Here is a 26958-nt window from a genome sequence, read left to right as displayed (position 1 = left end):
TTTCTAATGGCCAGTATCCTTTATATTTAATGCTACCCTACAAACACTTAGCCCTTTTTCACACCAATACGATTTGACCGTTCAAAATCGCATGACAATTTGTGCTCTGTTTTTGGCAATGGAACTGTTCATCAAGTCGTTCCTTCCTTCCTTCCTTCCTTCCTTCCTTCCTTTTTTTTTTTAAAGTTCCTGCACTACTTTTCTGCAATTTCATTGGGACTTGCATTGACTTCTGTTAAATGAAGTCACAAGCTTGCAATGAAATTTCCGATCCAAAACGCACTGATCTGCGGCTTTGAAATTGCGCTGAAGTAGCTCGATTTCAAAGCCGCACTGGTGTGAACCAGGGCTTAATCCACTAAAATTAACCCTTAAAACCCCGCCGCCCCAAACCTTATCACTTAACCATGGATAAATATTCTTTTCTCTGCCAACTTGTCATGGGAATGATGGGGTCACTGCCCTTCTGAAAATGTGTTTTGTTGACCCACTAGCCTTAATACCATAGTGAGCTACTGTCCCTAAACAAGTATGGGATCCGGAAAGTCGGCAAAAAGGCAGCGGTCCATTCTGCATATTTGCTTCCATATGTTAAATCACTGATGCAAAGCAAGAGGCCAGGGTGACTGCCATAAAATAAGCATCTTTAGCAGGAGAGCAACAATTTTCTTGTTCCTGAATATGAACTTAACACTTACCTAGACAAACCCTTGCATTAACTCCAATCGGTGGTACTGTGTGAAGTTTTGTTCATGTATTCTATAGAAGTTCTAAATTCAGTGATGTCTGTTTCTGCACTGTAAAAAAACTATGAAATAAGTAATCACACCATTGCCTATTTGGGGGGGGGGGGTAGAGAAAGAGAGAGTATAATGGAAAATTGGGTAGAAAGTATAAATCTAACCCTAGTATAATGGTCTACAGAGATCACGCTTGGCATTTGTGTGCCAACACCAGTATTATGCAAGGGGTTATGACTCTGTTGTAAAACAAACAACTTAATTTTTTAAGTTGGGGAGTCTGCAGTCCTAGAACTCAAACTTGTGGATGCAGGCTATTATATGGAGATTACAGTACTGCATAGCCCCTAGACACCATCAGTAGGGTACCAAAGAACTAGGCACCAAAGTCCTGGTCCTGCAGATTTCAGCATAAAGCGACAGCCTAGTACGGTACCTGGGGGAGCATAAGCCAAGCTTTTTCTTTTTTGAATAAAGTATGGAAATGTAAATTAAAAAAATCTTAACTCTTCCATAACCCTGCATGTCTTTTTGTAATACTAAAATTTGGGGTCTGGCCAAAAGGCACAATGTATGACATCGTTGGGTGGGATATGACACATAATTGTAGGGTTGGATTGCATTGCTAAGGGCTGTCAACTTGGAAAGAGATCTGAAGGGGACATTGGGAACTGAAGCTACTTTTTTTTTTTTTTTTTTTTTTTTTTTTTTTTTTTTATATAAATTCACTAAGTGTAGCCTAGTCATTAGTCCTTCCGCTATATTAGACACATTTTATTACTTTCAGAAACGTGCAAGAGATTTGTAGTGTACCTCTTGTAAAGTCATCTCTGCCATAGGTAATATCCTACCTAAAACAATTCTGTCTTAAAATTTTACAGTGTAGACTTTTGCAAGAACAGTTTTTTTTAAACAATGGAAATGCTGTAATGTAATTTTTTTTTTTTTTTTTTTTTTTTTTTTATTTGGTGCACATTAATCACAAAGTAACATTTTAAAGCTTATATTTTTGCAAACTTGTAGGTCTCTGACATTGGTATATGATAAAGAAGACTCTTACAGAGGTATCCCTACATATCGGTATACTGCACCCAACTACTTGTTTGCAAATGGATCGGACTACCCTCCCAATGAAGGATTTTGCCCATGTACAGCTTCTGGTGTGTTGAACGTCAGTGCCTGCCGGTCTGGTGTGTATTTTTAATGCTTACCTAATTCTATGCATGTTTATCTATTCGAGAATTCTTAAAACACGTTCTGAAGCTTTAACATTTAGGAGTTGGGCTTGCATATTGATCTATCTTGGGCCTGCAATACACAAGTAGATCTGATCATTTTAAAAGATCAGGTTCCAGAGGGCATTTCTCCAAAGCATTGTCTTCCTTTCTCAGCTGTCATGTGTGTCCACTGTGTTGGTCATTTCTCCCACTTGTCCCCAAGGGAAAGATTTTATTGTAGCTCTGGCCTGTATCTGGCAAATTTTTATTGATTTAACTAATATTCTGCTATAAAACACTAATAGGGGAAAAAAAGTTGCTATGACAGTTTAAATCTCATAGTACACAATAATTGTGCCAAAACTAGGCATGCAGTTTGGATTCAGAAAGGCAAGGATTCCATAAAATATCACAAAACCTATAAAGCAGCTTGAATAGGAATTTCCTTTCCTTTTTGCACCAATTTCCCTTGAAATATGTTATGCTGCCTAGTAAGTGGTGAAATTGTTACTTGGTGAGATTATGCTTTTCGTTTGAAGTGACCATTGCTTATACTATCCCATCTATCAGTTGTACACTAAGGCTGTCAAAAGCTTTTCAGCGCTCCTTCTCTCGTGTCCGTTCTCTTGCAGAATTTTCACAGCTGCTATCTAGGGGATTGCTAAACTGACTTTTACAAGTGTCTGAAGTGCAGCTCTTGATTACTTAAGGCCTCATGTACACAGGTCATCTGTTTTAGCCCCTCTGCTTAAAAATGCGGTAAGATTTGCGCATCGCACACGTTCATGCACGTGGCTGCGTTTTGTTGACCAGAATATTAATTTTTGCTACACATTAGAATGCATGAACACGCCTAAACATGTCTATTGTTTATGCATATTCCACATTTTTTCTGCTCAAGAGCTCCTATCCTGGTGAGAGGTTTTTGGTGTGTGTGTGTGTGTGTGTGTGTGTGTGTGTGTGTGTGTGCGTGTTTGTGTTTTTTGCCTGTAAACATTCCTCTTCTAATATGCCTGTGTGCATGGACACAGGCTAACACGGAGTTTCATATACAGCCTATAAAAAGGGTTTTTCAACCCTGTGTGTGCATCAGCCCTTAATCAGCTCGCATACAATGGCATTCGTCTTTCCTGATGATCTGCATTTTTTTTCTGTTCTATTGAATTACAGAACATTTTAGATTGTCAGACAAAAGCAGAAAAAAAACTAATGGATCTCCTGCAATAAAAGTAACTTGCTTATGCTTAGCTTGTACTGGTGCATATCAGGCCAGCAGGGTACAGTTGTGTGTAAGCCCACTCAGCATGGCCAGCAGCAGGACTAGATGACTTAACAGCTGTTAGTCCTGTAGATCAGATTGGCTCCCAGATGACCGATGCAGTGGCATTCTTCTCCTAGCCTTGCCACTGGCCTTACACAACTGTATTCTGCTGGCTTAATATGCAACAGTACAAGCTGAGCATATGTAAGTTGCCATTTTTGTTTTAATAAAAATACATCGCGCCCCCCCAATTTTTTCCAAGTTTGTGTTTTTGTGTGTTTTTTTTTTTTTTAATATTTTGAGTTGCATATTATAATGTACTTTATGAACCAAAAGTTAACCTATGACCCAAGCGGTGGTCAGCAAAGGAAGTAACATCCCCTTTCAAGCAAGCATGGCAAAAGTGTCGCACAGGTCAGGCCTGGCATGTACCAGGTTGATGAGGTGCTTGTGACGCACCTCATGCGGCCAGTATACGGAAAGAGTGAAGAAGCAACAGCTAATTGGACATCCTTAAAGGAGTTGTAAAGGCAGAATGCATGCCCTCAACATGGGTGGGTGGTTTGGGGGAGGGGGCGCCCTGCGGGCCCCCCCACCCCAAAGCACCTTGTCCCCATGTCTATGAGGACAAGGGCCTCTTCCCGACAACCCTGGCCGTTGGTTGTCGGGGTCTGCGGGGGGCTTATCGGAATCTGGGAGCCTCCTTTAATAAGGGGGGCTCCCAGATCCCGGCCCCCCACCCAATGTGAATGAGTATGGGGTACATGGTACCCCTACCCATTCACCTATGGAAAAGTGTCAATAAAAAAAACACACTACACAGGTTTTAAAAGTAATTTATTAGGCAGCTCCAGGGGTCTTCTTCCGACTTCGGGGGTCTCTCAGGCCTCTTCTCCCTCTCTCCGGTGTCGTCTCCGCGCTCTCTGGTTCTTCTCCGGTGCCTTCTTCCTTCTGCCGGGCTCCTCCGCTATCTTCTGCTCTTTTGCCACTCTTTTGCTAGCGGAGGAGCCCGGACATCTGGATCGTCGTCTTCCCTCTTCTCTTCCAGAGATGTTGACATGACGCTGTCTCCGGCTGTAATGCTGTCTGTGTGCTCTGCTATGACTTATATAGGCGGTGACCCCGCCCCCTATGACATCACAGCCCTGGGGCATGCTGGGACTGAGGTCATAAGGGGGTGTGGTCATAGGGTGACATGGTATGTCACATGTAATCTGCACTAACCCCTATTCTTCTACCATTATTTGTTGTGAGGTTTTTATACAATGTTATCATTTAAAAATGAAACAAAAATTACCAAACAAAAGAAAATTGAAACAAGTGACAGAAAGTGCTGCAACCTTACAAAAACCAAGAATTTTTAGTTTTGACAATATGTTTAAAGGGACTCAGGTGTGCTACTGTTGTCTAAAACACCCGACTACAAAAACTTTTAGCCTGGGTGCGTGCGTGAATAGTGCTAGGATCTCAGGGTAAAACGAAAAAAGGGTGGCCGCTTACCAGTGGTAAGTCGCCACTTACCAGTGGGACCTCTATTACGAGGGTCTTGCAGGCTCAGATATAGGGAATCACTCAGTCAGGAACGGCAGATGGGGTCCTCCTATTCAGATATCCCTCTGCATACTACCATCAAGCCGGCGATGTGGAGAAGTTCCACAGGCTGGAACAGCTGATTAGAAGTGCAGCTGATCCGTTGATACAGGCTGTGATCCTTCCCATGCAGTGTGGATTTCGTATAGCCGGCCGGCTTCAATTTCCGTTTTACCGCTTGTTTTGTATGGGGATTAGAAGAACAGAAAAACCTCCATGGTGTAGTAAAATAACTTCTTTTATTAAAACCACTATCGGCATCACATTGACAGAGGCTCAAAAAACGAACACTAAAGCAGTACTCTCTTATTGAGGCTAGACTGCTATTGTGTGGTGACATCAAGCTTCATAGCTCCACCCTACGCTGGCGTTTCTCCATAAGAGAGTTCGGCTGGGAAAGGAGGCCTCCTTTACTACACCATGGAGGCTTTTCTGTTCTTCTAATCCCCATACAAAACAAGCGGTAAAACGGAAATTGAAGCCGGCCGGATATACGGAATCCACACTGCATGGGAAGGATCAGCTGCACTTCTAATCAGCTGTTCCAGCCTGCGGGACTTCTCCATCGCCGGCTTGATGGTAGTATGCAGAGGGATATCTGAATAGGAGGACCCCATCGGCCGTTCCTGACTGAGGGATTCCCTATATCTGAGCCTACAAGACCCCCGTAATAGGGGTCCCACATATCTGGTAAGCGGCCACCTTTTTTTCCTTTTACCCTGCGATCCTAGCACTTACTGAAGGAACCTTTCTATCAAGGAAAGCACCTATTTGGATTACAGGACGTTTAAAAAATTGCCTCTATTTTCTTTTTTTTTTTTCTCACTCCACAAGGGGACTTTTCTTAGTATTATTACAAGTATTCTAAGTGTTTTATTTATTTTTTTGCCTAGGCACTATTCACGCACGCACCCAGGCTAAAAGTTTTTGTAGTTGGGTGTTTTAGACAATAGTAGCGCACCTGAGTCCCTTTAAACATAGGGTGACATGACCACGCTCTTTTATGACCCCACAGTCCCAGCATGCCCCGGGTCTGTGGTCATAGGGGGGTGGGGTCACCGCCTATATAAGTCATAGCAGAGCGCACAGACAGCATTACAGCCGGAAAGAGCGTCGTGTCAATATCTCTGGAAGCGAAGAGGGAAGAAGACAATCCAGATGTCCGGGCTCCTTCGCTAGCAAAAAAGTGGCAGAAGATAGCGGAGGAGCCGGCAGAAGATCCAGACACCGGGAGAAGAAGTCGAAAGGAGAACCCCCCCCGAGGCTGCTTAATAAATTACTTTAAAAACCTGTGTACTGTGTTTTTTTTTCTTTTTTTTTCTTTTTTTTTTTTAATTGACACTTTTTTCCCTAGGTGAATGGGTAGGGGTACGATGTACCCTATACTCATTCACATAGGGCGGTGGGCCCGGGATCTGGAGGCTACCCAGATTCTGATAAGCCCCCCCCCCGCCCGCAGACCCCGACAACTAATGGCCAGGGTTGTTGGGAAGAGGCCATTGTCATCAACATGGGGACAAGGTGCTTTGGGGTGGGGGGGCGCAGGGCGCCCCCTCCCACAAAACGCCCCCCCCCCGCATGTTGAGGGCATGTGGCCTGGTATGGCTCAGGAGGGGGGGTGCTCGCTCGTCCCCATCCCCTTTCCTGACCGGCCGGGCTGTGTGCTCGGATAAGGGTCTGGTATGGATTTTGGGGGAACCCCCACGCTGTTTTTTCGGCATAGGGGGTTTCCCTTAAAATCCATACGAGATCTAAGGGCCTGGTATGCCCCTGGAGGGGAACCCATGCCGGTTTTTTATTTAAAATTTGGCGTGGAGTTCCCCCTCAAAATTCATACCAAACACAGTGCCTGCCATTGGCGGGGATCCAAGTCGGATCTCCGCACCAGTGTGAACCCGGCTCGCAAGGTGTCAATCTCGCTAATAAAAGTGGCGAGATTGACACAATATCAGACAACAATACAGAAGTTGACCAAAGGGTGGTGGTAAAGAGCTGAGAAACCACGAGATTTGGTGAAAGTTGGCTGGAAAAGTCCTGTCGTCTATATGCAAGACAAACTTCTGGCCAACGCCCTTTGTACAAACTTTCCCTTGGATTTTTGTACAAAGTCCTATCGTGTGTATGGGGCTTTAGATGTCTCCATTGGAACATTCCCACCTCCTTGTTTAGGCGCAACTGCAGTATCGGCCACAGATTTATTTAAAATTCACTAAATTTGCTTTAGGTAAGTTGCTTAACCCAGAAACTGTGTGCCCCCTTTCCCCCCTCACGTGTCCAGGACTATCTGTGCCCTGCAGGAAACTAAAGCATCCACTTCTCTCAAGATGGAGAGCAGAGAGGAGATGACAACCTCCGTTTCTCCATTTCCCTGTAATCAAAGAACTTGCTTGGCTCTATGCATTTCTAGGTGTGGCCGTGAAAACAACCGATCAATTATTGTTTGAGTTCTCTGATGAAGCATGGCTCTTGTTCCAAATATGCCACCACATGTGGGTTTGTTGGCTCACTTGTGATAGCCATAAAGAATAAGTGGAAGAAAAAAGGGAGAAGCTATTTTGCAGTACGCTTTGTGTATCATGGCACATACCGTAGTGGGAGAAAGCATTCTAGGGACACTTAGTTACTCTAAATTGGTGTGCTCTAAGGGGGTTTAAACCCTCCATCAAAATTTCTGACCGTTCCCATCTTGACACGTTTGGTATCGCTTTTACTTGGCATTTGTTTGTATGCACTAAAACAAATTTGATTGTTTCACTGAAAATATAGATTTTCTAATATTGTGCAACATTGTCTGTCTAATCGTTAAAGAATCAGAAGATTGTGATTCCTTCCCCTTCGTGTTCTTAACACTTTAATGAATTCATAAAAAACTAAACAGTATAGTTAGCCCAATTTTTTTTTTTTTTTTTGTATAATGTAAAAGGTGATCTTTATTCGAAGCAAAAAAAAAAATCAGGATTCATTTTGCCCATAATTGTGGAGCTCTAAAATATATTCATATTCTTTTTACAGTGATTGTAAAGTCTCGTGGTTTATTTTTAATTTTTATCACAAACATGGTTTTGCACAGAGCAGCCTGGATCCTCTTCTCGGGTTCCTCTTTCCTGCTCCTGGCCCCTCCCTCCTGTTCAGTGCCCCCACAGCAAGCGGCTTGCTATGGGGCACCCAAGCTGAGTCACAGCTGTGTCCAGTCAGACACTGAGCCCTGCCCCCTCTCTTCTGATTGACTGGCTGACTGACAGCCTTGGTGTGTCACAGCCAATCATGAGGAGAGTCCCAGATGGCTAAGACACTCATGGACATCGCTGGAGAGAGATGGGGAGCTGAGGGGACTCCTACACACAGGTTTTTACTTGATACATTAAGATAAAAAACCTTCTGCCTTTACAACTCCTTTTTTTTTTTTTTTTTTAAGCATGAAAAACGCACTTAATTTCAAAGTGCGGGATATAAAAAAAAAAAAAAACCTTCCTGCTCACCTAGGTGGAGCTGTCTCCTGCCACCTCTACACCGAGAACTGAGTGATCAAAGACTGCTGAGCACTCAGTTTGTGGTTTTCAGTAAGCAGAGAGCTGGTGACGATCGGTCATTGATCTGCCTTTCCAGCACACACTGGAGTTGCTGGCTCAGGCTCTCAGCGGCACGCGGGGGCTCAGACATCTGGGTGGATACTGACATTAAAGTCAATCTCTCCAAAGGCTAGACTGGCTGAGTGACATCAGCTGACAGCGGGTCACAATACAGGTTCGGGTCTACAGAACTAAGTGCACTTCTGTGATCCCCAGGAGAAGTAGGGCCATTCTTAAAATGCACAACAAGTTATGCACAGGTAACCTCAGTAGGATTATTGCGTATGGGTTTTAAAGGTTTGATCAACAGGCTAGACCAGTGTTCTTCAACCTGTTTTAAATCGAGGCATGCTTTAAACATTATTTTTCAGTCTCAAGGCACCCCAGTCTGGAGGCTTACCAGCACATGAGGGTGGGATGGTAAAACCTCATGGTTGAGTCCTGTTTTTACCACCCAACAACCCCCCACCCCTTTAGCTGCAGGGTTAGTGGCCGAAGAGATTAGAACCTATGGTGGTGCCCTGGCCGAAAGGCTGGGCTACACTACAGACAGTATAGATACATTTGGCAATTCAGTCCAGCTGGGTAAAGTCCTAGCTATTTTTACATAGAAATAAAGCCATTTTCAAAAGTTTCTTTGGTATACTTGTAGTATAAGGGTAATGGACAAACGTGTAGGAATATTAAATATGGCTGTACAGGAAAAAAAAATGGGAAATTTGCAGTAGCCCATGACAACCATTCATGTTTTAGGCCATTTTATGCAGGTTGTTAGAAGTTATTTGTAAACCACTGCAGTGTAGACTAAATGAGGTCCTGTAGATTACTGTAAATATTTGTATTAATGACTTTATTTTCCTGCACACCACAAAATAAATGCTAAATTTTTTTTTTTTCCCCATAAACAAAAGAAAATTGATATCCTTTTTGTATGCTATTGGTCTTCAACCAAGATGAAAGCTAAATTTATGGACACTTGAGAAGCTCCATCCACTATGAGAATATTCAGATCTGTTTGTGTAAGGTCAGCTGTGTAAATATGCATTAATCTGGCCTATAATTTGGAGTTAACAAATGTAAAATTTGGTTTTACCAGGTGCTCCCTTGTTTCTATCCTTTCCTCATTTCTACAATGCGGATCCTGGATATGCGGATGCTATAGATGGACTACACCCAAGTGAAGAGCTGCATTCCCTATTCCTAGATCTGCATCCAGTAAGTCCTTCTCTCTTCCCTTTTTTTTTTTTTTTTTTTTCCTCATGTAAGCCCATAAACGTTTACTGTACAAAATAAGGTGCGTTGGCATGGACCATAGGGTGAGTACATGGATTGAAAACTGGCTACAAGGGCGTGTTCAGAGGGTGGTGATAAATGGGGAGTACTCAGAATGGTCAGGGGTGGGTAGTGGGGTCCCCCAGGGTTCTGTGCTGGGACCAATCCTATTTAATTTGTTCATAAACGACCTGGAGGATGGGATAAACAGTTCAATCTCTGTATTTGCAGACGATACTAAGCTAAGCAGGGCAATAACTTCTCCGCAGGATGTGGAAATCTTGCAAAAAGACCTGAACAAATTAATGGGGTGGGCGACTACATGGCAAATGAGGTTCAATGCAGAAAAATGTAAAATAATGCATTTGGGTGGCAAAAATATGAATGCAATCTATACACTGGGGGGAGAACCTCTGGGGGAATCTAGGATGGAAAAGGACTTGAGGGTCCTAGTGGATGATAGGCTCAGCAATGGCATGCAATGCCAAGCTGCTGCTAATAAAGCAAACAGAATATTGGCATGCATTAAAAGGGGGATCAACTGCAGGGATAAAACGATAATTCTCCCGCTCTACAAGACTCTGGTCCGCCCGCACCTGGAGTATGCTGTCCAGTTCTGGGCACCAGTCCTCAGGAGGGACGTACTGGAAATGGAGCGAGTACAAAGAAGGGCAACAAAGCTAATAAAGGGTCTGGAGGATCTTAGTTATGAGGAAAGGTTGCGAGCACTGAACTTATTCTCTCTGGAGAAGAGAAGCTTGAGAGGGGATATGATTTCAATTTACAAATACTGTACTGGTGACCCCACAATAGGGATAAAACTTTTTCGCAGAAGAGTTTAATAAGACTCGTGGCCACTCATTACAATTAGAAGAAAAGAGGTTTAACCTTAAACTACGTAGAGGGTTCTTTACTGTAAGAGCGGCAAGGATGTGGAATTCCCTTCCACAGGCGGTGGTCTCAGCGGGGAGCATTGATAGCTTCAAGAAACTATTAGATAATCACCTGAATGACCGCAATATACAGGGATATGTAATGTAATACTGACACATAATCACACACATAGGTTGGACTTGATGGACTTGTGTCTTTTTTCAACCTCACCCACTATGTAACTATGTAAGCTGCCCAAAAACATTCCCAATGTAGTTTTTTTTTTTTTTTTAAAGCCCTTTTAACTCAGGGAGATACAAGCTTTAACCAGGAACTGATAGTCTCAAAACTGCTATATACTGCTGCTGAGAAAAGGTATTTAGCAGTTTATATTTACTAAAATAATTGCATTTCCATGTTCTGTGTACTGTGAGAGACCAGATATAGTGAATGCAGGGTCCTGGGTTTAGTAACACTTTAAGGCATTAGTCCTTCACTGTAGTCTGTTTCACTAGCTTTACTGAAATGTGTATAGCAAGGTGGCATGAATTTGGGGCAAGATCAGACGTTTGTCATGCAGAGGCACAACAGCATTCCTAAAGTCTTGTGCTCTTTATGAACAGCGCAGAGAGTATCTAGCTGTCCTGATCCAGTAGCTTTAGGGCTTTGACACTTGCTTGTAACCATGATGATCACTGTTATACTGCCACCTGTGTGCAGCAAATATTCTGTGGGTGGACGGCAAGCAGTTAAGTAAATTGTACTTGGCACTCTTTTGGGGATCTTTATGCTGACACCTGGGCGTTGATCTACTACAAGCAAAAATGTGGCTCTTTTTTTTTTTTTTTTTTTTTTTTTTTTCTTGAGGCTTCCTAAGGCTACTTTTAAGCCTAAGACCACCATACACACTATACAACTTTTTTTTTTTTTTTTTTTTTTTAATCTGATTTCCTTTTAGATTTACCAATGTAGTGCAAGGGGCCTGTCTGATAAAATTCTTTTGAATCCATGCAGACTGACCACTTTTCTATTCAGTTCAAGAAGATAATGGCTTATTTGGCCGTCTAGTAAATGTGTGTAACCAGTGTCCTGTCTCCATGGATAGGAGAGTAGCTGGCATTACTAGGTAACCATGTGGTGGGTAGTCTCCAGGCACAACCTTTTTCAGCTGTGCATTTGAGTTTTACATATTTTGTGAACAGTAGAAGCATTATATTGTATGTAGTAAAGCACTGAGAAGTGCAATCTGTTGGTGAAGGGGAATCCATTGCTAGTAAATGGGATTCATTCAGAACATCTGGAAACTCTCTCTAGGAATGCAGTGGCACAAGTGATGTTTTCTAGGTGGGGTGAATCCCATGGGACAACGGAAAGTCTTTCTGTGGCTTAATAAAAGCAGCGATTCTTCTATTTCTGAATGGGGAACGTGGTATGAAGAAAATGTTTAGAAAGGGGTATGCTCAGGCAGTTACAGAACAGTGTAGGAGGCAGAGGGATGCCAACACTTTGGAACTATTCTCGTTTTGTTTTCGTTGCTGAACATTGAATAAAGTATTTGCTGTGGAGGCACTGGACATCAGGACAAATGTTGTGTTGACTGTCACTGAGCAGTAAGCTGACTGCTTTCACTAACTAATATTATACAGAACTGATGGAACATGGAAGTGCTCAACCAGCATGAAATAAGAAGGAAAAGTACTTGTTCACTAACCAGTAATAAACAATAAAATTATAATTGGGAAGCTGCCAACACTCAAATGTGTCTCCACATAAGGTGCCCAATACATCCCCATAACATGATAAATATCAATGGTAAGATAAGTTGAAACAACCAAACTAAAACAGAAGTACAAAACTGTTCCTGCTGGGTGGTGAACACAACACCAGTGCAGCAAACACAAAAAACTGTGCAAACAAGAATGGAGATCACAATGTAGTGTAAGATGGGAACTGTGCAAACTTGCTAATTTTTAAATGAGACACATTTCATAAATAAACATAATTGGTAATTGGACCCGGATTCCCAGTGCTGTCAGCAGGTCAAAATAGAATTTATTAAAAGTGCAGAGAATAACCATTTCAGAAGTGAAGATAATAAATAAATAGATAATAAATAAAAACGTCATAAATGTAAAATTCATTGATGTGCTAACCAATCCCAAATATCCAAAAATGGTATAGAAGTAAATAGTAACCTTACTGGGTACTAAACCTAGAAAACCAGTGCTGTCAGCAGATGCAAAAACTGTAAATTTCATAAGTTAAAGTAATACATTAAACAAAATTTCAAGGTGGGGGGGTATCCAAGATGGCGGAGTGAACAGACGCTTATTCCAGAGCTCTGCTACAGGGGAACATTTCCTATTATCCTGGCTGGGTGTATCCGGGTTCTACCTAGGGACAAGTCACGGTGGATGCCTCCTAAACACGCTGGATGTGGCAGAGGGGGAAAGAAACTAAAATTTCCCCCGGTAATACCTCCTGCAGCCAGCCCGGAGCCTCAGCGGTACAGAGCGTGTGCGAACATGGCCTCCCAGACAGACCCACTGGAGGGACCTGGACCCTCTATACCAGGGATACCAGAGGTCATGGTGGCTATCGCCACCTGCCAGTCGGCTGTTGCCTCTTGCCAGGTGGCCCTTACCTCCAAAATTGAGGCAGTTCAGCTGGACGTCGGGCTCATCTGACAAGACCTGGACAAAGTCTGTTCCATGGCTGAGGTGTGGGTGGGCCATGTCGAGGGCGCAGTAGCGGAAAATTCTGGCGCGCCCGGCTCCTTACAATCCAGGGTTAAGGCGCTGGAACATAGGGCAGAGGAATCTGAAAACAGATGCCGAAGGAATAATATTCTCATTGGTCTGGAGGGCGCAGAGGGCAAGAACCCCACAGTATTGACAGAGGAAGTTCCGTTCCTTGCTCCCTGAAGCTCAACTGTCCCCTCACTTTACAGTGGAGAGGGCCCACCGATTGCCACCACAACCGGGCCCGCAAGGATCCCCCCCCTCGTACCTTTTTATTATGCGCCTTCAGAGCGGAAGGGGAATTGATCTCCCAGAATAACTGTATCATGCTATCATGCTATTCCCGTATTTTTCTGTGGAGACCCAGAAACTTAGTCGTACGTTTTGATGCCGTTAAAGCGGGCCTGCTCTCCAAGGGGACTAAATACAGCGTTTTCTTTCCGGCCAAGCTGATGGTGAAACAATCCGATTTTAAATTTTTTTTTTATTTTTTCAACCTCCGCGAGAGATGCTGCAGACTGGCTGTAGACTATACCCCCCCCCCCCCCCCCTTGGGATGAGTCTGTCTGCCTGCCATCTAATTTTCCTGCCGCCACGGGCAGGTCTCTACCTTTGATCTGGAACCTGCTGTCTCCATCTTGCATGCAAAGATGGCCACCATTCCGCAGATTTCTGGGCAATGTTTTAGGCTTTGTATTGATGGCGCTAGTCACTGCGGTTTATGCTTGGATCCTTTCTCTCTATACCTCTATACACACTCCTCCCAGCCACTGGTTGCCTTTGGGCAGGGTATAGGGGTTCATGCAGCCTCATCTGCAGGGAGGGGGGAATGGGCTGCCAGTCGTTGCCGGCATGTTCTGTTTTTATGATGTTCCTTTTGAGGCATGGTTTTTCTTCCTACACGTATGACAAGGATGCAGGGCGGGCTTGGATAAATGACGCTGGTCAGCTGTTTGGCTGGGCGTGTATGTTTGATGGTTGGCTCCCTTGGAGGGCTGGAGTACTTCTCCCCTGGGCCCCTCCTGTTTGTTATTTTCCATCCACACAGATATGGCACAGGTCTGTAATAGTCTCATGTAATATGCGGAGGCTTAACTCTGCTCACAAACTATCATTTAGTATTTACATTTCTGCAGAAATCTCCCCCCCCCCCCCCCCCAAAAAAAAGAAAAAAAAAAATCTATTTTGCAGGAGACCCATTTAATTGGTTCCAAGATCCTAAGCCTGAAGGCCTGGGTAAGCTCACACTATCACACCACGTACTCCAGCTACTCGGGGGGGGGGGGGGGGGTACTACCCTGGTACACAAGCAGCTGCCATTTCAGCTCTTGGATATCGGGATAGATCCTAGGGGCCGAAATCTTCTGTTGCATATTTTGATTGCTAATGCTCCCTTGTAGGTATATGTGGTTGTAGGTATTTGCTTGCCTCCTCCAGCAGAGCCTGCCTTGCTCTCTAAAATTATGCAATTGGCGCTCAGTTATGGGGTGGAGGACATACTAGTGTTAGGAGATTTTAATCTGACTCCTCCTGGTCTGGACAGACTCCACTCTTCATCCCGTTGGGTTCCTGGCCTGGCCAAATTTTGCTCTCATAGATGTTTGGCGACATTTTAATCCTTCCCTTTGGGAATATACATGCCATTAATCTACTTTTTTTTTTTTTTTTTTTTTTGAAAACCCTCTCTTGTATTAATGCGATCTACACCACCCAGTCTTTGCTCAGGAAGGTCTCTGATATTATTATCCTACCCAGGGATATTTTATATCATGCCCCCTATTGCTCAAGCTATCCCTTGGGACCCCCGGGGAGATGCTGTGGAGGCTGTCCAGTACTGGATTGAGAATGAAGGCATACAGGAGGCTGTTCAGAAAATAATTTAACTACTGGCTGACCAATGCTGACTCTGCTACCCCTCTGGTAATGTTGGATGCATTTAAGGCCTGGACTAGAGGAATATATCTCCCGAATTGCGGCGGCTCGTGTGAGATCTGCACAGTCTCTGGAGCGGTTGGAGGAGGCTAAGATAAGATGGCTATGTAGCAACTCCAGATCAGATAACCTATGGTGCTTGGCAATACGCACTGAGGGAGGTGTCCCTATGTAGGGTAGAGATGACACAGAAGTCTCTTTTAAATACTGCTCAGAATCTTTGAGTTCGGAAACGAGAACGGGAGATTGCTGGCTTGGCTGGCCAAGGGACAGTTCGCTGTTACCCATATTAGCTGAGTGAGGGAAATGTGGTAAGATCACCTTGTGATAATAATGGGAGATTTTTACAATACTACCAGCGCCTGTACTCCAGGGTTGAATATACTCCGCATGAGGTGTCTTTCTATCTTGTCGTTGCTTTTCCAACTCCTTGGAGAGAAGATGTGCTTGGATCTTGAGGTTGATATTACCCTGGAGGAAGTGCAGGTTGCTATCTCAACTCAGGCTGGGAAGACCTCTGGGGTAGATGGCCTTCCAACAGAGTTCGACTCCCACTATCAAGATCTGTTGGCCCCAAGGCTTATGTCCCTATTAGACCAGTGCTTTTCACTAGAGGCTCTTCCTGACTGTCTGAGACGGTGGTCGTGTTGGTTCTCCAACCAGGCAAGGAACCAGAGGACTGCTCCTCCTACAGACCGATATCTCTTTATAAATGTGGACGCCAAGATTTTGGCAAAAATTCTGGCAAATATTATATCTGGGGTCTTGGAGGAAGTGGTCCATGCTGATCAAACTGGGTTTATGCCTGGGAAGGGCACCGATGTCACCCCCGCCGCCTTTTTCTTAACCTTTCCATCACTCGTGCTAATAGTGGGAGTAGGGTCATCGCCTCTCTAGACACCGAAAAGGCGTTAGACTCCGTAGAGTGGATTTTCCTGTGGGAGTCGTTACGCCGTTTTTTTGGTTTCGGCCTAAATTCTCTTGCTGCGTATGCTCTACCGGGTGCCTAAGGCTCATATCCGAACTAATGACAGACTATCCATGTCTTTCCCGCTGCAGAGAGTTACTTGCCAGGGATGCCCATTATCTCTGGCTCTGGAGCCCCTGGCCATTTTAATTAGGAGCTCTGAAAGGGTTCAGGGCCTGAGGGTGGGCTCCTTGGAGGAGAAAATCTCTGTACGTGGACAATGCCTTTTTATAGCTTCAGGATGCGGATGAGTCTTTACAGACGGCATTGGATATTTTTGAACAATTTGGCAGGTCTAAATCGACTATTTTTACCATTTGAGGTCCCCAGGCTCGAATAACTAATGCAGATGTCTTGGTTCTCTGGGTGGATCAATTTAGGTACTTGGGAATCCAGGTTGGGCGGGATCTGACGAGCTTCATTGAACTCAAGCTGCTCCCGGCTCTGTCCCAGCTCCGGGCTTGGAGTGCCTCTTACTGCCGCTAAATTTCATGGGACGTATAAACCTTATAAAAATGGTATTCCTCCCTAAATTCTTTATATTTTTTGCGGACGTAGATAAATGTATAGGTGCCTTTTATTTGGGGGAGGAGCTACTCCTAGACTGGCTAGATCGACTGACTCTCCCTGTCCGTTGCGGAGGACTAGCTTTACCAGACTGCCGGACCTACTACTGGGCAGCCGTCCTGGTGATTGTCAGGTGGTGGTATGTGCTTTCCCACTCCAATGCTGCTATGTATCTTGAGGCGGCTGTCTTGGGATCACTTCAGGAACTGGGAAACTTAATTTACAGAGGTCATAGGGTGTACATGGATCTCCCGCACCCCACTAGAATGACACTCAAGGTCTAAGCTGTGGCCAGGCAGAAGTTTCTGGATCCTCATAGGTGGTCCCCTTTTTGCCCACTTTGGGGGAACCCCTGCCTCTCACAGTTCCGGTCTCTTCCTGATCCCCAGGTTTTGGCCCAATATGGCATTAAAGTTTTTGGAGATTTTTTTTGGCGGGTGTACTGCTCCCCCTTTCATACCCTTAAAGCCAAATATAATTTACCTGGGTGGATGTATTTTAGGTACCTACAACTACGCCATGTAGCTCATGCCCAGTTCTTGGCCCCTCTAAGGCTTGGAATGGAGCCCATTGAGTTGTTGGCTCAAAAGCTGTCAACCACTGTCTGTCCTATAGCTTGATTTACTAAAAGTTGAATCCCCAAAATGGATAGGCTTTGGGATCAGTGAAAATCTGATCTCCCCAGACTTGGACAGAGCAGACTGGGAGGACTGTTTGGAAGACGGTACTAACTTGCTGATTTCCTCAAGAGAAAAGTTGCTACAGGTTAAGTTCTTGCACAGAGTGTATTACATCCCCCCCAGACACTGCAGAGTTTACCCCCAGAGATCGCAGGACTGCCCTAGATGCTGAACTGAGGTGGGAACATATATCCACATGTTTTGGAGTTGCCTGATGATTGTCCGGTACTGGGAGGAGGTAGTGGAGCTTATTAATAACCGCCTCTGGCTGACTCTCCCTGTCTCCCCAGAACTAGCTCTTCTGGGTATCCAGGATGATGAACAGAGGCCTTGCTGTACTAAACTCTTTGGGTATATTTTCTTTTATGCAGGGTTGTCCCGATACCGATACTAGTATCGGTATCGGCACCGATACCGAGCATTTGCCCAAGTACTTTTACTCGGGCAAATGCTCCCGATGCCTCCCCCTATACCTAGAGGACAGCTGTGATCGGCGCATGGGGGAGTTACAAGATTCTCCCCCAGCGGCTTTCACCAGCTTTAGTGACATACAGCGGTGATCGCTCACCGCTGACTGTCACTGCATCCTCCTCCGTGCCCCCTCCGTTCCTCTGTGCCTCTCCGCTGTCCCCTGCATTCCTCTCTCCTTATCTGTCCCCCTCCGTACTCCCCCTTCGTTCCTCTCTCCTTATCTGTCCCCCTCCGTTCTCCCCCTCCGTTCCTCTCTCCTTATCTGTCCCCCTCCGTTCTCCCCCTCCGTTCCGCTCTCCTTATCTGTCCCCTGCATTCCTCTCTCCTTATCTGTCCCCTCCGTTCTCCCCCTCAGTTCCTCCGTCCCCCTCCTCCTTCCTTTTGTGTATGGATAGAGTCAGCTGACTCTGTCCATTCACATAACTGAAACATTGTAATCTCCTGTGATTACTATGTGTCCAGTTTATGAATGGAGAGGAGCCGCTGTCTTCTCTCCATTCATTCTCAGTGCAGCTGACGCTGCAGAGAAAGGGACTGGGGAATCTCTATCCTCTGTCTCTTTCTCTGTCTCAAGGGGGAGATATCAGAGGTCTGTTAAGGCCCCCAATATCTCACCAAAGCCCCCCAAAAGGGCTGATTAAAAAAAAAAAAAAAAAATAAAGAATAAAAAAATATTATTGTAAAAAATAAAAATTGTAAAAAAAAACACACACACACACACATACAACGTTCACCCCCCCCCCCCCCCCCCCCCCAAAAATATTGAAAAAAAAACCGGTCACGTGACATTAAAAAAAAAGTATCGGTAATCGGTATCGGCGAGTACTTGAAAAAAAGTATCGGTACTTGTACTCGGTCCTAAAAAAGTGGTATCGGGACAACCCTACTTTTATGCCAAGAGGGAAACTGTTTTGAGGTGGAGTGCCCCTTCCCCTCCCTTTGTGGGTTCTTGGGGGGGGGGGGGGGGGGGGGGGTGTGTGACAGACCTAGCCGGGAAAGAGACTTTTGGAGGGGACTGTATGCTAGCCTCTTATCGATCGGGGGGCCCTTGCATTTGGGGGAACGGTGCTCTTTGTGAGCTGTATGTCTGGGGACCCTGGATTTGCCATATTGGAATAGTGGCTGATTCATAATGCTGGGTCAGATACTGTTAGGAGATGCTGATGTAAATTCCAACACCTGTCTGTCTATTGTCTGCTAAAATGTGTATTGGAAATAAGTCTACTATGGGATCTAAGAGTCATTAGATCCCCATTGTTATTTGTGTTAATTAACTCTGCTATTGTGTGAAGAAGAGTCTATGTTGATTGTAATAATGTTGATTGGATTTTCGGTGCTACAAGACGGCCAGTCTGGCCTAACGGTCATGTCTGAGTCATCTAGGCTGTCTAAAGGGATTAGTTAATTAGCTCATGTTAGGTTAATTAGGTTACAGCTGTATTGTTAGAGTAATATGAGCAGGAGGTCTGCACCTCCACTTTGAGTGTATAAAAGCCTGTATTTTGTCAAAGAGATTCCTGGTTGAACTTACATACAGCCTGCCTGGTGTTTGTTCTGAGCTATCACAACTGGGTTAGAACGGCACATAGCTGAAGTTCTAATCCTTGAGCATTGGATGACCGAACCATCAGACGTTGCAATCTGATCCAATAGCTGCAGAGGAGTGTCGGGAGAGTGGAACTAAGCGAGTAAGGGGCTCGTTACAGGGGGGATCAATAAATGTGGTTTTATCACTATATAAACAGACTTGCATTAATAGGAACTGCCCCAAGAAGTTCAGTAAGGTATAGCAACCATGGACGGCCTAGGAGGGATTTCCTCCCTGTAGGAGGACCTTGGCACTGGATTGACTGCTATGCCCTGCTGCTGCCCTAGTTGACAGTTGTGATGCAAAGTCCTCCTTGGGGTCTTGCCTGTTCACTATGGACCATTGTTTCTCAGATGTGTGCTTTGTCCCTGACCAACTGTTCGCCTGTACTTTCTTTTGCTTTAGTCCGTTCTGTAAAATTGTACCATGTCTTTGTATGCTCAATGGAACATTCTGTTTTTTGTAAAAAAACAAAATTTCATGAATAAGTACAATAGTTAGTCATGATGATTTAATAGTTAATGTGCTTCCAATCCCCAATTGAATATCCAAATATATAGAGGTGAAGGAATCGGACTGTGATCACAATGCATAGAAATCAAGTTCCTTGTGTAAATGTGGACACACTCCCAGCTCACCTCAGGGGAAGACCATACAGGTCTAACTGCGCATGATGGTGGTTAACGCCTCTCTTCAGGTGGCTGTATATTCTCTCCTCCTCAGGGCTCGGGTGCTGATCACCTATATCTAGCAGCAATTTGGTGCCTATTCCTCCCAGTGGATCACTACAACCTCCTCTCCTCCAATCCAAAATTGCCATACATGGTAGAAATATTCCTCAGTGTAATCATTTTAAGCAGTATATTTATTAAAAATGGTGACTTACATTAAACGCAAATAATGGTCAATGTAGACAAATCACCAGAGAACATCTGAAGTAAGCCACTTTCCAGTCTCTGCCACGACCTGAAATGAAGTCATCTGGCTTGTACCGACGCATTGCATCACAGATCATGCGACTTCCTCAGGAGCCATGAAATTTTGTTTTATTAAGTATTACTTTCATTTATGAAATTGACACTGAGTTTTTTTGCATCTGCTGACAGCACTGGCTTTCTGTGTTTAGTAACCAGTAGGGTTACTATTTACCTCTATACTTATATTATTATTGGTATTTAATTTTTTTTTTTTTTTTTTTTTTTTTTTTTTTTTTTTTTTTAGTACTGGTGGGTGGTGATGGCTGGCCTTAGCATTTTAAGCTGTGGCCCTGAGGTTTGGGATGTTGAAAGAACTACTGAGGACAAAGTGGTTAACCAGAAAGTTTAAAATGTTAAAGAATTGAGGGGGCATGTCCGGATGGAGGGCTGAGACTTACCTGAGGAGAGCTCCTGCTATCCTGGAACACATCTTGGGCTTTTTTTCCCCAGCGGACCTGCCTCGCTTTCTCCACGGACCCCAGGTTCCCCCTGACTGTCAGTGCGCTGCCTGGGACTGTTGGCGCGGCGCTCCTGTGCTCCAGCCGCCTGAGGGACAGACCGCACCTCCGGCCTTAGAACGGGGAGCAGCGGCCATCTTGCTCCACCCGTTATTAATATGAACTCCTTACACCAGATCAAAAGTGAGCATGCTCCCACGTGGGAGTATACTAAGTGAATAGTGAAAAAGTCAGTTCTTAGATAAACGGTATATAGAAAGTGTATATAACTCCAATCCAAGAAGTGAGTAGTGTTAAATTAAGTACATGCTAACTCCGATTGGCTGTAATTCAACCAAATACAAAAATGAAAATAAATTAAAATATAATTCTTGGATTGGAGTTGTAAACACTTTCTATACACCGTTTATCTAAGAACTGACTTTTTTTCACTATTCCTGGCCTTCCTCCTACCTATCATGCGCCAGTCTCCCTACATGGACACCGAAGCTATCCAGCCTGCTGACCGCTGCCTGCAATCCTCCCTGTGCCACTCCTGTATGCCAGCCTGAGTGTACATTACAGACCTAGAAAGTAAGTGGCAGCCATCTTGTTACACCCCGGCAGAAGCTTGCTGCCTCCCCGTCTCCTCTGTGACCGATCCAGGTCCCATCTAACCACCGGGGCCCCCCGGCCTGATGGATCGTGGCCCCCGACAGGGATAGTAGCAGGTGCCCATGCCATCTGTGGCGTGGGTTGCAGCTCCGGCCATCTTGCTCCACCCTGCTGCAGTATCTGCATTTGCTCCTGGTCTCCCTGACCCCTCTACACCTGAATCACTCACTGCACTGCAATCAGAGCTCCCCAGCAAAGATGTATTGCGTCACTTTTTGGCCGCGGCCAGGATAGTGATTCCACGTTATTGGCAATCGATGAGTGTACCTTCCCTGGGGAGTGGGCTACTGAAGTAGACCATATTAGGGACCTTGAATGTCTGTTGGCTGAGGAATCTAATGAGGACGGACAGTTCTCTTTCACATGGACTTCATGGTCCATGTTCTGCTACTCATCGGACTTCATCTCCTGGGCAGAGGGTGGCCTAGGCAGCACCACCTCATGACCATGTTAGAGTGATTTTTCCTTTTTCTGATCTTTCTGCTTCCCCTGCTTTATCTTAACTCCTTCTTCTCTTCTATGTATAAATGTACCCCTCAGAAGCCATTAAACACTTACTCCTGATGTAAAATATGATTCTCACAGGTAACTTTACAGCAGAACAGGTTTTTAGAACAAGTTTGAATGTAGTAATACATGTTTACTTGTAATCTTCTGCTTTGAAATGTGAGGGGCCTATATTTCTCAATGTTATGCCTCAACATGATGCTCTAACTGCTGTCTTTTGATACACATACTGAGCACGATACAATACTACATTTTTGTAACCTCCTTATGTTTTATAGTCATGAATTACTACTGTTAAGGATGTTTTTATATGCTGACTGCCGTTTCCACCTTGTTCCTTTCAATAAAATAAAATTGAACTAAAATGTTAAAGAATTTCCTGCACTGATGCCCTTCTTGTCTGACGAGGTGTATATACTGTACACCACACCATTTCCTAGTAATTTACTGACTATGCTGATGACTTTCCTGCTGCCTGTCCTTGACTTGGACATTAGTTTAGGATTAATGATAGCAGGGAGATCACCAGGGGGGACCGTTCAAAATGTTTGCTGTGAGGATCTAAAAGGTATAGTTACTACCCTGCAGAATTTTCAATGACTGACCTAGTAATCTCCATAATAGTTAATAGGATCCTTTTTGGTTCAACACTGTAGGTACATTTAAACATTCTCAGTTTTAATGAACTTGTGTTTCTGTAGAACTGGTTCGATTAAATATGAAGTCAAATCTGCGTGAGGTTGATCCAGACACATTCTCCTTTTCCTGTCACCATCTTTTTGCACTATGCTTCCTGAATGGCTTTTGCACAGTTGTCAATGAAGAGACAGGCAATCGCACAATTCTGTTCAGTGCATTTTTGTAGTTGGAACTGTGCTTTCAATGTGCCCATTTGATGTTTGGAGGCACGGAGCATCTGTTACTGTTTGTTACTAATGCCTTGAAAATATATCACTTTGACCATTGACAGTCTAGCAAGAGAATCTAAATAAATAGAAAAAGGATCTTGCAAGGCACAACGGACCAATGCCTATAAAATAGAAATGATAATGATAACCAGCTGCAGACGCAGATCACGTTTCATAACCGTGCAATAGAAAATAAATAAATGCGTTGTGCTAGAAAAAAAAAATATTTATCCAAAGTGTATAATTCAAATACAAAACTGCATGTGACAAATTCATATATCTCAAAAATAAATACTAATAAATAAGCAATACACTCCTAAGTGACAATCTGTGATAAAAAAATTAATTAAAGTGCAATGTGCATATATAATATCGCTGAAACCAAATATATAGAGTATAAAAGTGCACAATTCTGCGAATGCATCAAGACATGCATGAAAGGTCATATGTGATGAGTGTAAATTATCAAATATATAGCAGTGTCCATCAATGGTGTAATCCAACATGCTCATCCAATATGTGTTGCTGCAAAACCATGCTCCGGTGCACTCCCGTGATCCCCCAAAAGCTCATGCGCTCACCTCAGAGCGTGTGACGCAGTAGCTTACTGTGTCCAAACACACTTTGGAGCCACCCCTGGGCTCTATAATGAAGTGCAGGTGCCGATCTCCAGCTGGTTCAGCCAGTACCGCTTCAAGCCATAAATAAGAAAAAACTCAATAGTGTAATAACGTAAGGATTTATTTGAAAAACACACTCCCCACATCGGGTTACTCACATTCCACAGGTGCGTAAGTGCACCACTCTATTTCAGGCTTCCAAATCATAAAAACCGCTAGTATGGCATGTAGTATGGTCCTCTCCTCGATTCAACTCCGTGCTGTCAGCTCCATCCTGGCCCCTCCCCTACGTGTGTTCGACACAGGGATCACGTGTCTTCATCAGATTGTCACGTAGGAGTGTATTGCTTGTTATTTATTCATTGGTATTTATTTTTGAGATGTATGAATTTGTCACATGCAGTTTTGTATTTGAATTCTACACTTTGGATACATATTTACCTTTTTCTTTTCCTAGCGCAACGCATTTATTTATTAGCAAGAGAACCTGTCACTTTGCCCTGAACATATCTGGTAGGCTGTGGGTGGCAAATGGCTTCCTTAGCCACATTTTTTTTTTTTTTTTTTTTATGGTCACACAAGTGTCTGAGAATGAAGAACAATGGCTTGGCTTTGATCATGGAACAGAAATCCTATTTTTAAAAATGATCTAGTAGTTTTAATGCATTTTTGTATACAATACCTGAATGTCTTTTCATGAAGTGTCAAAGGCCCCGTACACACGATCCGATTGCCGGACGAATGATCGTCCGTTTTTGTTTGATTGCTCATCTCACATCGAATGTGAGTTTACTAAAGTCACGAAAATTCCCGTACGACAGAATAAAAATTTGGAAGTGATGTCATGTGTTGCAATGCATTTGTATTGCATTTTCGAACGATAGCTGTACTGATTAAACGAAAATCGTACGATCTGGCATCGTACATAAAAAATTTCTGTGCATGACCGATAGAATAATATTGGCTGAACTGTCCTGATCGGCTCTCGAAAGCTCTGTACTAACGATCCGATTATCGTACGATCGTTTTGAATGCGGCATTTTCCGTAAGATTTTCAGATCGTGTGTATGGGGCATTAGGCTGGATTAACTTGATAATGCATGAATACGTTCACGCAAACAGTCACGCGCTTTCTTTTCCCGTGTGGGTTTTTTTTTTTGTTTTTTTTTTTTGTGTTTTTTTTTTTTTTTGTTTTTTTTTTACACTTGCTCTGTGTTCTTTATTGAATGCAGTAGATAATTTTGATACAGTATCTGTATACTGTGCCTAGTTATAAATGTAACAAATGTTATAGTTGGCCTACACAGTAGAACTAACATCTCGTGTCATGAAAACGATAAAAATTCTACTGTGTAGGCCAACTATAACATTTGTTACGATTATAACTAGGTATAAAGGCACAGTATCTTTGTGCCTAGTTATAAATGCAGCAAATGTTATAGTTGGCCTACACAGTAGAATTTTTATCGTTTTCAGGACATGAGATGTTATGAACAAATTTGATATATTAATTTTATTTGAATATAGCCTACGTTGGACTTGCACCATCATTTATGCTTATCGCAGTACCAAAGTTTAATGTCATAATGCTGGCCATAAAAAAAAGTGCAAATAAAAACAGAAGGTAATCTTTAACCTAGGAAGATGGTCCATGTTTGCAGGTTTATCTCCAAGTACTAATTGAGCCTAATGAATTTATGACTTTAATAGCCTTTTTATCTAAATCCATTTCTTGTAACAAGGTGAAATCTTTGCACTATGGAATGTTAAAAACCACACGCAACAGTCCGAGCTTTGCCTTTTTTATAGATGGAAAATGATTAGGCTTTCTCTGTTCTTCCACAGATTTATATCTGATTTGTCAGGTGCAACTACCTGCTTGGCTATATACAGTACTGTATAATATGCTCCATAAGCAAGTAATGTTGGGCAGTCCTAACCGTTCTTTGTTTTGGCCTAGTACAGTGCATCCGTAAAGTATTTACAGCGCTTCACTTTTTGCACATTTTATGTTACAGCCTTATTTCAAAATCGATTTAAATTGATTTTGCCAAAAGGCACCTGAAGGGCTCGGACCATGAGAAACAAAATTCTCTGGTCTGAAACAAAGATTGAACTCTTTGGCCTGAATGGCAAGCGTCCTGTCTGGAGGAAACTAGGCACTGGCTCATCACCTGGCCAATACCATTCCTACAGTGAAGCATGGTGCTGGTAGCATCATGCTGTGGGGATGTTTTTCAGCGGCAGGAACTGAGAAACTGGTCAGGATCGAGGAAAAGATGAATGCAGCAAAGTACAGAGACATCCTTGATGAAAATCTGCTCCAGAGCGCTCTGGACCTCAAACTGTGGTGAAAGTTCATCTTCTAACGGGGCAGCAGCCCTAAACACACAACCAAGATGACAAGGGAATGGCTACAGGATGACTCTGGGCTTTGGCTGGGCCACTCAAGGACATTCGGACTTGAACCCAATTGAACATCTCTGGAGAGATCTAAAAAATGGCTGTGAACTGACGCTCCCCGTCCAACCTGATGGAACGTGAGGTCCTGCAAAGAATGGGAGAAACTGCCCAAAATTGGGTATGTCAACCTTGTAGCATCATACTCAAAAAGACTTGAGGCTATAATTTTGGTGTCAAAGGTGCTTCAACAAAATATTGAGCAAAGGTTGTGAATACTTGTGTACATAGGATTTTTTTTTTTCTTTGTTACATTTGCAAAGATTTCAAACTTCTTTCACATTGTCAATGTGGGGTAATGTTTGTAGAATTTTAAGGAAAATAATGAATTCAATCCATTTTGGAATAAGGCTGTAACATAATGTGGAAAAAATGGAGCGCTGAGAATATTTTCCAAATACAGTGTGCCACAGCAGTCGTAAGGCGCTAAGGTAAAAAGATGTGTTTTTGCAAAAAATATCTGGCAGATGCTTATAAACAAGTCAATGGAGAAAAGACATTTAAAGGTACATACAGTACCTACCTGTTAAATCGAATTGGACAAAACGTAAAGAGGTCAAGGGCCTGTATATTCAAGACATCCCTTTGTAGTTCTACCCTAGAGACTTTCTACTCCTAGTTTAGAATCTTCTCTTCCTCCAAATTGTTCAAAGCCTAATTAAACCTGGGAAAGCTTGGTCATTACTAGTTAAATTCATTTTATTAATCAAAATTTTTGAAGGGGTAGGGCAGGCAAAATGTAATCTGTTTTGCACCGATAAACCTTGATACCAACATGCCCACTAAACTAGAGAATGCGCTGTAGTCCATTTTCTTAACTTTCTTGACTGTAGTGTAAAGTAAGAAGCTCTCTTGCTAAACATGTTAGGTCAAGTCCTTAATAACCTTGTAGCTTATCAAACTGGA

General features: G+C 43.5%; 1 protein-coding gene across 2 annotated transcripts in view; it reads left to right on the top strand.

The window, feature by feature from the left end:
• SCARB1 (scavenger receptor class B member 1) overlaps positions 1–26958 on the top strand; it is a 164073-nt gene that overhangs the window by 93175 nt on the left and 43940 nt on the right. For both annotated transcript variants that reach the window (XM_073627855.1, XM_073627845.1), the window contains exons 7-8: positions 1764–1930; positions 9474–9592. In XM_073627855.1, coding sequence (XP_073483956.1) covers positions 1764–1930; positions 9474–9592 — 286 coding nt within the window. The remainder of the gene's footprint in view (positions 1–1763; positions 1931–9473; positions 9593–26958) is intronic.

This window comes from Aquarana catesbeiana, linkage group LG01 (genome assembly GCF_042186555.1).
Source record: "Aquarana catesbeiana isolate 2022-GZ linkage group LG01, ASM4218655v1, whole genome shotgun sequence".
Taxonomy (NCBI): domain Eukaryota; kingdom Metazoa; phylum Chordata; class Amphibia; order Anura; family Ranidae; genus Aquarana; species Aquarana catesbeiana.
This window is presented reverse-complemented; position numbering and strand designations above follow the sequence as displayed.